Source organism: Cygnus olor, chromosome 15, assembly GCF_009769625.2.
Source record: "Cygnus olor isolate bCygOlo1 chromosome 15, bCygOlo1.pri.v2, whole genome shotgun sequence".
Classification (NCBI taxonomy): Eukaryota; Metazoa; Chordata; class Aves; order Anseriformes; family Anatidae; genus Cygnus; species Cygnus olor.
In genome coordinates, this window is record NC_049183.1 from 9,656,004 (window position 1) to 9,671,211 (window position 15,208).

The window sequence follows — 15,208 nt, forward strand, 5'->3', positions numbered from 1 at the left end:
TAATGAGGTGGGAACTCTCTGGGCTCATCGCAGGGTGCTCTGCTAGCTCTTTCCATGCCCAGCACATACAGAGAAACTGTGCCTAGTGTGGGTGTCCCTGCTGGCACCTGCTCTTGAACTGATGAGCCTCGGACTCCCTGCAGTGCTGATCCATAGTAAACATCAGGAGCAATGACCAGCTTCGGTCTCTCACTCTGTCATGCACGTTATGTCCAAAAACAAATAATCTAAGCCTTAAACATCTCTAGGACTGAGTTCAGCAGCCAGTTCAGTGGGGTGATAGAAGGGGTTCACAGGGTTCATCCTTTCTAATTGTGGGCTGAAAACTGGCTTCTGCTATCCGGGGTTTGGTGTTTTTTTGTTGTTTTGTTTTGTTCTGTTTTTGACAGAAATAGCTGCAGTAGTGCCCATCCAAACACACTATTCACATGCAACATGCCAAAAACTCTTAGGAGGTGTGTCCATAGTTTCAAGTCCATCCTTTGGTTGGACAGCATGGGAGTTGTCATCTCAAGGGGGAATTCTATGAGAAGCCTATGGACAGCTTTAAAACCAAAAGACTTAAAAGGGTTATTGGAACTCTATCTTAACCATAAGGAGAGGTGGGATAAAATGTCATGAAGAGGTGGACTTTACTGCTCTGTATACATCTGATCTATTTGGAGTCAGCTGGGAATGCATACATCATAATGCTATTACTGATTTTTCTGTCTCTTTTAGAAGGGAAATAATCATTAAAAATAGCTCTGATGGTTATCCTCTCCAAAAGCCCACATATATCTGGTTTTGCCATGAAGATTTTACTTGAAATTCAAGTGTTGCGGTCTTCATGGAGCATCCAGACACTCTACAGATTATTCCACCAGTGTCATAAGACTTTTGCACCTTTGAATCTCTCAGATTATGAAGCCATCAGTCGTTGTGAACAGGAAGTGCCTGAGTACTTCAATTTTGCAGGTGATGTGCTGGACAAGTGGTCTCAAATAGAAAAGGTAGTATTTCCGACCCTGCAGATTCAGTATTTTAAATGAAACTGTGCCTTTATTCCCGCAATTCATGTCTAAAACTGTCACTGACTTCAACAGGACCAGAATTTCCTCCCCTTTTTCTGTTTTAATGTCTTACTTTGCAGGGAAAGGACAGTCAATTTGCTTCAGCATCAAAGGGGACATGGTGCTTTGTATGTATGACAAAGTGCCGGGTTTGTAAAAGCCTCCAAGTAATTTATGAGCATTGCAAATCAGCTAAATATACACACAAACTTTTATGTGCCTTAGAAAAGGGTTCTTTTAAACAGAAACTAAACACATGCTTAAGATCCTTGCCCTGTCCTAGAATATATAACATTGTTGAATTGCACTGCCTGAAGCATCCCAGAGGAACTACAGGAATCTTGGAAGTAACCAGCATGTCACTTGTTCTTGCATTGTCTCTAGGAACGAAAGGAACCATCAAACCCAGCTCTGTGGTGGATAAATGGAAAAGGAGGTGAAAGGAAATGGAGCTTTGAAGAGCTGGGCTTTGAGTCACGAAAAGTGGCCAATGTGCTCTCTGGCCCGTGTGGTCTGCAAAGAGGAGACCGAATTATAGTGATTCTGCCCCGAATCCCAGAGTGGTGGCTGCTGAATACGGCTTGTATGCGAACAGGTGAATTGTATCATTCCTGATGGTCTGTGGACTGCTTGTTACCTTCTGTGTCAAAAGTTGGTTAACAATTCATTTAACAGTTACATTTCTTACCTGACTTTGTAGGTTGAATATTTGACAATCAAAGGTACTGACAGGGGCAGTGTCTTATGACTGGTGAAATTACCTTCATTGGTTTTCTTTCACTTTTTGTGGCTTGTGATGATTTAGAAATCAATTTGATTTAATTTCAACAGATTTATGTTAAAGCTGCTAGCATTAACTGCCCTGAAGTTATACCTTCTACTTACATTGTGCCTGGAGCAAAGGGTCTCTTAGAAACAGAAACTATTTTGTGCTTTAGATCTGCACATCTGTATTCAAGTGGAAGCAGAGTCAATCTGTTCAGGGATGTGTGACTTGTTTAACCCTCATCTCATTTCTGGATTGAATGGTGATGATATTCAACAAATCAGAAGACGCTATGAAGTGACCAGGGCTGAAAGTGAAAAATAGCTAATAAGTTTCCCATTTTATTGTACTTTCAGGTGTTGTCTTCATCCCAGGGACAACACAGCTGACAGCAAAAGACATTTGCTATAGATTGCTGGCTTCCAAGGCTAAGTGTATTGTTACAATTGATGAGCTTGCTCCTGTGGTGGACTCAGTTGCATCCAAGTGCCAGTTTCTGAAAACAAAGCTAATTGTATCTGAAAGCAGAAGAGCTGAGTGGCTTAACTTCAGTGATTTGTTCAAGTAAGTGCTTTCTGCCTCAGCTCTATCACTGTTACCTCAAATGGAAGATTTCTCATTGTTTAAACACATACTTGTGTCTTGTTAATGAACTAATACCTTTGAGAGGGTGGAGGAAAGGCAATTTAGTCAGTGTTCTACAAAGAAAGAGAATATTTGGGAATAGCCAAATTGCTAAGTAAAAAAAAAAAGTATAGTTTAGTCTTAGGACATCTGGGTTTGTTTCATGTGACTATGAAATAATATGGGAAAATAATACGTGAAAATGGACAGGAAAGTCTTTCATTGACAGCTGAGGACTATTTGCCCTCTAAAGCTCAAAGAAAAATATTCTATACAAATTACTCCAATCCATATTCCTAAAACCTGATGACGATAAGACTTACGTGAATAGCATTTCTCTATGAAAAGCTAAAAGAGCACAATGCAAAATGTTCCTAATGCATTTAAAAATCCACCTGACTTACTACTGAAATGCAGCTACCGAAGTGGCACCCAACAGACAGCTTTTCACTGCAGTGCACAGGACTGTACAAGGGGTGGTGAAGCACCACGGGGTAGGGAAGCAAAATACCCTGCTGCAATGTGCTCAGGGTCCTAGATGTGATTTTTACAAACCAGCATTTTGTTAAAAGCATCTGTGTAACTAAAAACATTCTTTCATGGTGGAATACAAGCTCTTTAGTCACTTTGAGAGCTTTGTAAGATGTTCTGTGCACTCTTACAACCACTGAAGTCTGAACTAGCATTACCAGTTGTCACTGTATTTCCTTCAAACAATTACCCACCTCAGTGCCGCTTAACTGGATGACAAAGAAAGCAGTAACACTGCATTCTTAAACCTCCTAGAGCTACTAAAGCATTGTCAAGTGGATTTGAAGCATCCTCTTGCATGCTGGGCTTAATAGTTCAGGGCTCAGGTCCATGGCAGTGGGTAAAATTGATTTGATAAAACCTGAATATTGTCTGGAACTGTGTCAGTCCTACAGAGGCTGCCACTGGGGGTCAGGCAGGTAGGCTGTCTGGTTTCCCCAGATGGCTGCCTTGCAAAGTGCTAGCTGTCTGGCTCCAGGGTTGCTCGGCTGTCAGGCTCCCAGTCTTCTCAGACTGCTGGGCTGCTGTCCTGCTGGGCTTGCTGTCTCGCCAGATCGCTGGCAGCCTGCCTACCTAGTGGGGTGGCCGCCCGGCCTCCCAGCACCGTGTCCTCAGCTGCCTTAGCCAGCTGCTGAGCTGGCCAGGGGGCTGTGGACCTTGTCAGCAAGGCTACCTGCCAGCCAGCACGGGGAGACAGCGGGCCCAGGAAGACAGACATCCTGAGCCCAACCTCGCAGCGGGGGCCAGGCATGGGCAGTGTTTCTGTGCCAAGCAAAACCTTTTCAAACATCAATCCTGGCACAGAAGAAGAAGTGGTTTTGCTTTCTCATCCCATTACGGGATGAGAAATATCTCCCTGTCATGGACCAGACTGCCAGGAATTTGTGCATCCCCATGCTTCCCCAGGATAATTAACTGGTGGGACCATCCACCACCTGAAATGGTGGGTGTGCCCTCAGCTAATCACGTTAAGGCTGGAGGATATGCTTTCTGGAGGGTACTTTGGTCAAACACAAGATTCTGGGACTCTTTATGGTTATGGGAGGTGAAGGAAAGTGAGCCAGTTGGGGTTATAACTGTGGAGAAGATCTACACAGAGAAAAGTTAAAGACCAAGACCAACGACACTGATACAGAACTAGCAGTGCAAGAGTGAAGGAATCTCAGTAGTTTCTTAGCACTAACGTCTCACTATACAGACAATCCTGCTTAAAGGAGCCAAGCTAAATCTGCCAAATAACATCATTCACTGTTTCATATGTTTCCTTGTTTCAAGGGCTGCCTCTGCTGTCCATAACTGCGTGAAGACAAGAAGCCAGGATCCAATGACAATCTATTTTACTAGTGGTACCACAGGCTTCCCCAAAATGGTTGAACATTCCTATGGAAGCTTTGGTCTGGGTTTTTTTATCTGTGGAAGGTGAAGTATTGAGCTAATTATGCTTTTACAGCTCTGAAATACAAAACATACAGAAGAATTTCTGTATATGGCAAAACTGTGATAGATGATGAGGCTCTCACATACAGTGCATGTCATTTCTTGTGGTCTCTTCAGCTGAATTGTACCTAGGAAGCAAGGGTCTTGTGTGACATGGTATAAAGCACCATTTTAGAAACTGCTTGCCATGTAATCCATGCAAAATCATATTTTGAAAAATGAGTTAGGATACCATTTATTTTTCTTTATGTTTACCATCAGTATAAAGGATAGATAAAAAGCATTTATTTGAGCTCTTGAGTTTTGGATCAAATTTACCATGCCTTTAAAAAGGCATGGCCAAAAAAATAAAAATAGGCCAAAAAAATAAAACACACAAAACCTCTCGCATTTTTGATTTCCACTTGCAGGCATCGTTATACTGGTCATCTTTGTCTTTAACAGATATTGGATGAATTTGACTCCCTCAGACATCGTGTGGAACATGTCAGACACTGGCTGGATAAAGGCAGCTATTGGGAATGTTTTTGGTCCATGGTTTCAGGGTACATGCGTTTTCGTACATGCTATGCCACAGTTTGATCCAAAAGTAATCTTAAATGTAAGAACACCATGCTTACAATGAGTAGTTACTCATATTTCATGTTATTTTCCAGGCAGGACACAAAACTAAGCCTCTTAGGTTGATGGGATTAGCTGTTTTAAATTGGCATAACCACAAGGTGATTGTGCTTTGAATAGGAATATAATACAGGAAGGATTTTGCAGCATGACTTTTTTGGGCATAGGATATTACCAGCTGCTTCTGATCAGCAGGAGTTACTGGTATTACGTAAACCTCTCCCCTCCTGTATTTCACTATTGAAATGATAAATGAGCTGAATTACATGTAAATTAATATTTTAATTAAGATGCTGTGACCCTTAAGAAAGACAAGTCAGCACTGGAAAACAATGAAGTAGTGAGATGAGCTTGTTCCTAAATCAAATTATTTTCAAGCTTCTCAAGCTAATCTGAGATTTACTCTTGCGACAGAAAAAGGGGAGAGTGCTATTCCTAAATGGCTCAAAGTACATATGTAAAGTGTACGTTCCTAACACCACGAGGTTTATTTGGGCATTTTAATCCCATTTCCTTTTTCAAAATGGTAGTTGTTAGTTTGGTTTTAGTTTCTTTAAATAAATTTCTTGGCCTTGCTGACATCTGCTTGCAACGTGCATGGGGTATCAGATCTCTGCACAAAATGAAGTAGACATTAGAGGCTGCTTTACCCATGGTGTGACTGGAGTGAAGACTGGTAAATGAGAGGTCTGCCCTTTGCTTTTTTTTATCATTACCTGTCCCCTGCCTCTGAGCAAACTTTCATTGCAGGCAGAAGTGAGGTTTAAAAAATAAAAAGTATGGCTTAGTTCTTCTACCTGAGTGATTGAGAATCATTTGCTGGTGTTATTGGTGGGAAAAAAAGATGCGTCAGAAAAAAGAGGCTCAGCTGAGATCTTTACTTTTTCTAGTAAGGCACTCATGTCCTGTGTTCAGTGCCAGCCAAAGAAGAAATATATATATATAAAAGTGTGCCAGTCTGAAAAAAAAAAAAAAAGACAAAAAAAAACCACCAAAACCTTTTAATACTGCATTACTCTCAACCCAGCCTGAACTTATAGAGGTTTGGCTCTGCACGTTGTACTGCATGGCAGGCACTTTGTCAGGACTGCTGAGGAATTGCAGCATGTCTGGAGCTTTGTGGCAGTTCTTTTCAGCGTGAGATCAAAGAAAAGACTGACATAGGCAAAATATTCAAAGAAACCTCTCATGTTAGGTGCCTCCATTTTGCAGTGCCTGACTTTGTCCTAAGGTGAAATGTGTGCTTTACTGAAGTCCCTTTCAGAAATTATGTTGTACCTCTAGAGCCAGGTTTTCACACAAAAGGATGGTCCTTTGTGCTTCAAGTGAGTATCAGGACAAACTATGAACACCAGCAATTTACCACAGTGTATCACCTCTTCAGCAGGTGTTTTAAGCACTGTAGTATCTTATCTCAACACTGACAGTCACAGTTATTTTTGTTTGTTTGTTTGTTTGTTTGTTTTGTTTTACTTCATGGGTTTGACTTCTTTTTGCTTTGGCTTACAATGTTAAGTGAGGTTACAGTCAGGCTTTACAATTTGTGCCCTAATATGGAATAGAAATGAATCGTTAGCAGCAAGTTGTTTTTTTTTCTTCCCAAAACAATATTGTTGAATTCTAATTTCTTTTTAATTTGTCAGACCTTGTGCAGGTATCCAGTGACCACTCTGTGCAGCGCCCCAACTGTCTACCGTATGTTGGTACAGCACGACCTCACCAGGTACCTCACGTCTGTTAGCAAGTGGCCATGCCATGTCCAGACAAGCTATTGCCTGGGCCTTAATATTGCTTTCTACTTAAACTCTCAGAATGGTGGAAATTCTATGTTGGAGGCAAGGACTGTCAGGAGGCGCAGCCTTTTCCTCAGCATTGCAGAGAGAGGTGACAAAACTTTGCCACCTCCAACCCAGAGCATGTTTTGCCCTGAGGCATTACACAATAAATATACCTCTAGGCATTCTCTCAATCCTAGCTCTAAGAAAGTTCAATATGCCCTGAAGTCACAGGGTTGGACATACAGATGTCAGGGAGAGCAGAATTTGTGCCTTTCTTTCCTCTGATATCAGCAATGTCCTCTGTCTATGAAGGTACGCATTCAAGACACTGAAGCACTGTTTGAGTGGAGGGGAACCAGTCAACCCAGAAGTGATGGAACAGTGGAAAAGCCAAACAGGACTGAATATCTATGAAGGCTATGGCCAAACAGAAATCGTACGTTCACACTCATTTGTAAGGGGCTACAACTCAGCTATCACTCAAGACTCTCAGGGGACTCAGATATCTCATTCCTCCTGGCAAATGTAGAACTTGGCTATATATATTGGGAAAGAAAGCTGACATTAGAATATGTAGCATTTGCCTTCAGGAGGGTTTATTGTTTTGCTTACAATTACAACTTGGTTATGATACTGCTTCTAAGACTACTTAAACTGTAAAATGTCATAGACTTTTTGTTGAAGACTCTCAGTGAAGTCCTCAAATGTTTTGGCTTACACAGATGGCAGATTTAGATCTTAAGCTAGCTCAGCAGTGGGCACAGTACAAGAGCAGGAGTAGCCTCAGCAATGACAGTGAAAAACATCTGGGCTGGTTGTTTGTCTTTTCCAACAGGGAATGATATGTGGAAATATGAAAGGAATGAAAATTAAGCCAGGTTCCTTGGGCAAGGCAGCTCCCCCCTATGATGTTCAGGTATGGTGATCTCCTTTTCTGTTTGCTGTTATCATATAGAAGTGAAATGGGAAAGCGCAACATACAGTACAACTTTCAGTACCATATGGTGGTATTCAGGGCTGTGAGTGGTTAAGCTGTTGTGTTGGTAGTTTTAGAACATGGTGTTCTTAAAATGTGAAAACATAACTACCCATTTGCCTTTTCTACTGCAGATTATAGATGAAAAAGGCAGTGTTCTGCCTCCTGGGAAAGAAGGAGACATTGCTATCAAAATTGATGCCAAGCGGCCATTCACTTTTTTCACTCGATACGTGGTAAGCCAACAGTGAATTTCCTGAGAGCCAGTTCAGGCCTGCAGCATGATATACATTTATACCAACAGGAAGAGGTGCAGCACAAAAGGCTTGTGGCTCTTCTTGACTTAACAGTGCTTTGACTTCAGTGACTTTTTGACTCAGTGGCATTAGCTAAAGTACCAATGGCAGCAACATTCAACAATTCAAACTTCAGCCTAAGACGGTCACCCATACATTTCCCCAGCATATCCCACCTTGACTCCTGTAACAGTGTTAATCCAAAACAAGCTGCCAAACTGAAGCCCTCTCCTTCAAATTTAGTGGAGGGTGTACTCAGCCCTAGTGCATTTTGAGGGAGCAACTCTGCAGTTTCTATGTTACTTTTTTTTGTGTAGAGACACTGGTCTTTTGCTTCTCCCACCATCTTCTTCATAATTACAGATAGCATAGAAGGCAAGAGGAGATTCTTAAAGTGTAGACCCAAATTATGCACAAATACTGAGTATATGTATTTGTTCCTCCCACCATTATTCTTTATCCCTTTTCATCCAGAAAGGTATACAGCAATGGTGCTGCTGTAGGTATGTTTTTTTCTTCAAACTTGGTGACTCGACCAGGGTGCAGTTATAAGCACCCCAAGGGAAAAGTAGTTTGATCAGGGCCAGATAGAGACAGTGATTTTCTATTTCTCAAGTTCCATCTGAGATCCAGCTACTGTGATAGGGGCAGGGTAAAATATTCTTAATAATAAAGTATTTATTTTTGGACTGAGCAAGGAATTCATGATATGAAACCTCCATTCTCTCCCCCTTTCTTCAACAGACCTACTGTGTGATCTTCACTTCTGTATGTGCCATTGTGTTAAGGTTTCCCTTATGGAAAAAGCAAGCACAAGCTCTTAGAAAGAATGCAATGAAAGGTATTATGGGTAGTGTCCAAAGTGGCAGAACTCATCTCTAAGCTTAAGGCTTCCCAGTATTTTGAGTATTTAATTGTTGCTTGTTCAACAGGATGATCCAGTGAAAACCGCTTCAACAATCCGTGGGAACTTCTATATCACTGGAGACAGAGGGAGCATGGATGAGGATGGTTATATAGGTTTATGGGGAGATCTGATGATGTCATCATCTCCTCTGGGTTTGTAGATTTCACTTGAAGTGCCAAGAAATGTCTAAGAAATAACTATATACTTTTCATCTAAGCATTTAATTTCTCTCTCCTAGGTATCGTATTGGACCATTTGAAGTAGAGAGTGCCCTGATGGAGCACCCAGCTGTTGTTGAGTCAGCTGTTGTCAGCAGCCCAGATCCCATCAGAGGCGAGGTAATTAGTGATCACTTCCATTCATGAAGTGTCTTGCATCAGTTTACATTCAGTTGCCACTCAATTCAGAAGACCCTTAGTATAGCTGTCCCAACTTTTTCATCGCTTTACTCAAAGGGAGTGAAGCAGTAGTTTGCATATCCCATATTCCATGTATGTTTTTTTGAGTGACAATATAATCATTAGTCTGTTAAAGAACATGACAATGAATATAAAAGTGAGTCTGGTAAGAATTGGTGTACACTTTCACCTACTGCCTGGAGAATTATATTCCTTAATTTAACGATGTACATTTGCAGAAAAGGCCCCAGCATCAAAGAACTTTATAACAATCTTTTGCAGAACTTTTACAAATTTGGAAGCAGATTTTGAAACTTGTGTTGTGGTACTTAGTACCTTTGTTACTATAAAGTAGAAACATTATTTAGTCACAATTTTAAATCTGTTTACAGCACAGGTGTGAAACAGCAAGCTGATACTACAGGCAATACTCATTTATTTGCAATTAACTGCCTCATTTGCTAGGTTGCTCTAGATTAATTAATGCTGTAATTTTGGTTTATTTTCTCTTTGTAGGTGGTAAAAGCTTTTGTGGTCTTGTCTCCTTCCTTTAAGGCACAAGATCTAAAGAAACTGGCCTGTGAATTGCAAGATCATGTCAAAAAAGTCACTGCTCCATACAAGTACCCCAGAAAGGCAAGTAAATAAAGTGTTAAAAAAAAAATAAGAACTCCCAATCACCTTTTTAAAGTGGAGAGAGGCTAGAAACTGGAAGATTAGACTCAGTTCATTACATCCAATTTAGTAACAAACTAAAAGCCCAAATATGTGGTATGCAAGAGAAATGACAAATACTATTTTCAGGAAGACTGTGGAAAATAATAGACACTACAGAATCTGAAAAATAAAGTGGAACTATTCTACAAGTCACCAAAATCTTATTGAAATTAAACAGAATAGAAACCTATGTTATTTTGAATCAAAAATCTATAAATGAAATCTGCTTATTTTACTTTTTTCCCTCTTTTAATCAGATTGAATTTGTCGAGCAGCTGCCAAAGACAATCACTGGGAAAATCAGACGGAGTGAACTGAGGAACAAAGAGCGTGGACAGATTTAGTTTTGATAAGCAATCTAGAAAAACTGTCCCCACTGATTCCACTTATAACGGAGATTTTCTATTACAATTGTAAGCACTAAGATAGGATTGTATTTCACTCACTAGGCAGTGAATGTGTACTAATGCACAAGGTTTAAAAAGTCCCAACTGTATGGTCCTTAAATGTTTGTGCTCTTGTTTAACAAAAATCATAGAATCAAACATACCTAGCAAAGCATGTGTAAATGCAGCATCTCCCAGCTGCCTAACGCTTGTCAGAATTATGGTAGAAGTGATTACCAGGTGAAGGAGCAGTCTGTTAATTCTTTGAGACCAGATATCTTAACTCACAAGAAGCTTATTAATAAGGAAATCATAGTACCCAGAAATGGCTATAGATCATGCACACATCCAAATTAAGCACCCCATTTATATGAATCTTGAAAGCCTCCAGGTTCAGAAATGTGTGTTAAAAATGAATGTGCAGCAAGGGCAAATTAAAAACAAAAAAGAAAATGTCAGAAGTAAAAAAAAGAATGTGGACATCTTAAGCCTGCAGCATAGGCAGCATCTATATGTCAGACACAGACTAGACAAATGGATGGCGGTTATTCAGCCATTTCCTCTGAAGACCTGTAGATTCTAAACCTCTAAGAGAGGCAGAAGGAAAAAAAAAAAACTATTCATGATGAATCCATCTTTGTCCTTGGTAATAATATGAGTAGGCAGTCTTGAATCATGATCACCAACATCAGCCACCAATAAACATTCACAGTTGGCCTTTGTGTCTGGTCTCTAATGGTTCTTTCCTAGGAGTGACCTAGACATTGCTGGTTTTAATCCATACACAAAAGCTTTAAAACGTAAGGAAAACACTAATGCAGGTAAGAAAGCATATTTTTAATAAATGGGTGGTAAGGGATACAGGACTAGGGAAAAGTCCTCTTAATTTTCCAGCTTCTAAACAGTTTTGACAGAAGTGGAAAATACAAATTAAACACTGTTTTGATTTGAACAAATCCTTTTCATTAAACCAAGACAAGTAGCAAGACACGCTTTTCCCATTAGCAACCCGCAGACTTTTATACTAGAAATGAAATACTAAAGCTAGACAGTTGTACTGGAAGCATACTCCAAATGCTAATGTAAAGCAGGTTATAGCTGTGGTTTTTGGTTGCTGTTTTTTTCCCCCACAGTCACTGTGATATCAAAAAAACTGCTGTAACAAACTGACAACAGAAAACTGACATTACTTTCAATATGAAACAAATTAACATTGTAAAGCTAAAACTGTATCAAAAATTAAATTTATTTCCCCTTATCCAATGTGGTATCATGGAGAGCTGCTTTCATTAGAAATTTCCAAGCAGTTTTTAAATCCAAATTTTGAAACTTAGGGAAACAAATAAGAACAAAGACTTTATAAGCCCTGCCAACACCACCTCCCCCCCCCACACCCCCCCCCCCCCCCCCCCCCCCCCCCCCCCCCCCCCCCCCCAAGGATTATGTCTTTGGAAAGAGCAGCAAAAGTCTGTTTGCAAGAAAATCGTGGAAAGGATGCTGTTCAGTGACCACATACAGCATTGTTATAAGCCAATAACTGCTGTATACACAGCTAATGTAAACACACATGTAGCTTTTGCTCAAACCATCTGCAATGGCTGCACCGTACTTCTACTGTTGTAGAACAGTCAAATCTATTATTCTAAATTCTCTCATAGTATTCAAGTATTTTGATCGTAGCGGCCCTTCCAATACACTTTCAAGACTTAGCACGTCCTTGTAGAGGGATGTGTATATACAACCTTCTCTCATACAGGAAAGGATCAGGAGTTTTAGCTCATTCTGCTGTTCACATAGAAAAATATATCTGAGTCTGCAGTCACACAAGTTGTCAAATCACTTCCCTAGAAACTCTCTGCAAGCAACCGTCTTCTTCAGATCTCTCACTTCTGTCAATACTTCCTGACAGAGTTGATTCTGCATTGCCTTTGATTTCTGTAGTCATCAGATATAACACAAACAGAGTCAATATGTGTTGGGTTGGTGGCATTTATGTATGCATGCAAATACACCTGCCTTCTGTGCTAACAAAAAGCAATGCAGAACCAAGCTATAGAAGAATGACAGCAAACCTCACCATTGGTGAAGCACTCTTACATCTGCAGTATAAAGTCAGCTCCACCTGCAGTGAACATTAAAATTCTTACACGTGTGGATTTTAAAAACTAGATTTCAAACAAAAACCCACTCTCCTCCTTAAAACATGCTTACAGAACTCTAGGGCAACGTTTTTAACAGGTTTCCATCGTGTTGATCTTTCTACCACATTTTCTACACTGTCAGCGTATCATTCCCCTTGGACTCAGCTTGTATTTCACCTTCACTCTTATTCTCTTGTTTTACTTCTTCTGCGCTCTTTTCCTCCTTGGTTTCTGGTTTTACTACCGTCAAGTTCAGTTCTTCTGTCACAGTTGATGGGTTTTGTTGTGCATCTTCTTTGTTGCTCTTTACTACTCTTGTAGATTGTATTTTCTGAATAGAACATAGTCTCTCACCACACTCAAGCAACAGACGTTCTTTATTATTTCCACCACAATTGTATATTGGGGTTATTAAGATCAACTTTGTTTCTGGATTGAGGCTGCCCACAATTCCTGTAAAACAAGATATAGTTTTTAAAATGATGGAAAAATGGTTTCAGAGCATCAGTGTACACTACTAAAAGGATAAAAGTTAGAGAAGACAACATCCCCCCTAGTTGTAACTAATTGCTAGTTATCGCAGTTGTTTAAAATAGCAGAACAGAGCACGACTATTAGAAGATACCATCAGTAGGACTGCAGTAACTGAAAAATTAACCCACTGCAATTATCAAGAAACAAAATACCTGAGTAAGGCAGAGCTATTTTATGAGTCGTACGTTCCATGGAAATAGTAATATCTTATTTCAATATAGCATTCAGAGAAAATGCCTGACAGCAGTCCTTTCAAAGTATGCGAAACTAACATGCCAAATTAAATTCAATACTTTCAATACTGTACGCTATTCTGCTCATCATCTCTTAAGACATCAACACCAACAAGGCACACTGATATCAAGTTGTATTCACAGTCACAGAGAAGTTTTTGTAATTCAACATACAAATTTTAAGCAACAAATATGTATGCCCATTTAGATGACTTTTCTTTTAGTAGTCTGACTTATGTTATGCTGTTATTCACACAATTGTGGCTGCTTCTATACTTGTTTTTCATTCTATGTGAAATCTATACATACCTGCCAATTCCTTAATTACTTCTTCCCTCATATGACTGTTATTACGAGCTTTGTAAACAATCTGGAAAGTACCCTTATTAGGGGCTTTAAACCAGGGCTCAAAAATGTTTCCGTGTATTTTTTCATGTCTTCCATAAAAGCCTTGCAAGTTCCAGAAATGGGCAGCATGCGCAGAATGACTCTTGTTTTCTTCTTTTTAGTAGCATGCATGTCCTTTAATATATGGTGCACCAGGTTTTCAGGTTCTAAAAGACAAACAGCTAGGTATGAGAAACAAACTGGAGGCACTTCCCCCCCCGCCTTTTAATAAGCCAGGAAAATGCATGCTTAGCTGCACTGCGGTCCGCCTCAAATTGTTTTCTGGGGAGAACTGTTTTAACACCAGAACTGGATACCTGAGGATCATTTTGTCAAAGCAGACTCCTCTACTTTTAGCAGCTCTGTTTATGACAGAATTCAGCAGGAAGGTTAAACGGAAGGAGAAACTCTCTATTTGTCTGGCATACATGAGCTCCTGGGCAGCCACACTGTGGCCTGTAACCGATGCCGTTCAGAGAAGCATATCCCCACAGCACCATACAGTGTCTGTGTCCCACCTATGCCCCGGGTCCTTATGAAGACCACGTTGTTGGCGCCGCTCTCCACCGACTGGAACCGCCGCAGCTTCTGCTCCGTCGAGGTGCGGATCTGATCGACCTCCTTCTTCAGGGCAGCCTCAACGTCATCTTCATCCTCTTCCCTCTCGCTTCCAGAGAGCCGCTCCTCGGGATCTGAAAACTGTTCACACAAAGCACATCCCTACTTCAGTAAGTACAGGGCAAAAGTGCTGAAAGCTTAAAACCCGGCAGGGGCCACATCACCAGAGGGGCTACACAGGGCTTCACTTGTGGAAGCCGGCACCCCCGGGGGGCACTGCGGGGTGCAGTTAGGGACAGAAAGGCTGCGCCGCTCCCCCCCAAGCAGGCCCTTACCACCACCACGCCGAGGGGAACGCCCGTCACCGCCGGGGCAGCACGCACGCACCTGCTCGGGCCCGTAGAGCAGGTCCCCGTACTCGCCGAGCAGGCTGTAGGCCTCCCCCACGCACTTGCGCTCGTTCATGTTGCAGGTGATGAGGATGCCGCGCATGCCGGCCTCCAGCTGTCGCCCGCCGCCGCGGGGCCGCTTGGCCCTCGCCGCCGCGAAGTGGCCCTTGGGTCGCCGCTTCCGCGCCGCCACCGGCTCCGCTGTGGCCATGGACTGGGACCGGGACCAACCGACAGACAGACACCGACACCAACCCCGCCGCCGCCGCGCACCGCGATGGCGTCAGCGCCGCCCCGCCCGGGGCACCATGCGGCGCCGCCTCACGGCTGAGCCTCGCCGCAGGCCCCCCTGTCCCGGGCTGCAGGAGGCCAGGCGGCGCTCCCGGGGGACAAAAATAAAGCCCCCGGGAAAGAGTGGGTGGGAAGGGCGAGCCCCCTGGGAACGTCGCGGCCATGCAGGGCAGCCTGGGCTCCCGG

The 15,208-nt window shown here is 41.9% G+C and overlaps 2 protein-coding genes across 2 annotated transcripts; one reads left to right on the forward strand and one right to left on the reverse strand.

The window, feature by feature from the left end:
- The first annotated feature begins 663 nt into the window (after window positions 1-663).
- On the forward strand, window positions 664-11,376 carry LOC121078702 (acyl-coenzyme A synthetase ACSM4, mitochondrial-like). The gene is given in 14 exon segments (XM_040575159.1): window positions 664-992; window positions 1,437-1,647; window positions 2,175-2,382; window positions 4,249-4,392; window positions 4,855-5,011; window positions 6,675-6,754; window positions 7,122-7,245; window positions 7,645-7,725; window positions 7,920-8,021; window positions 9,014-9,098; window positions 9,101-9,140; window positions 9,227-9,326; window positions 9,903-10,022; window positions 10,361-11,376. Coding segments are annotated over 14 exon segments (1,782 nt in total). The 5' UTR covers window positions 664-749; the 3' UTR covers window positions 10,448-11,376.
- Window positions 11,306-15,082, reverse strand: THUMPD1 (THUMP domain containing 1). The gene is given in 7 exon segments (XM_040575139.1): window positions 11,306-12,942; window positions 12,945-13,039; window positions 13,041-13,083; window positions 13,707-13,811; window positions 13,814-13,951; window positions 14,303-14,483; window positions 14,730-15,082. Coding segments are annotated over 7 exon segments (957 nt in total). The 5' UTR covers window positions 14,943-15,082; the 3' UTR covers window positions 11,306-12,760.
- Window positions 15,083-15,208: the final 126 nt, after the last annotated feature.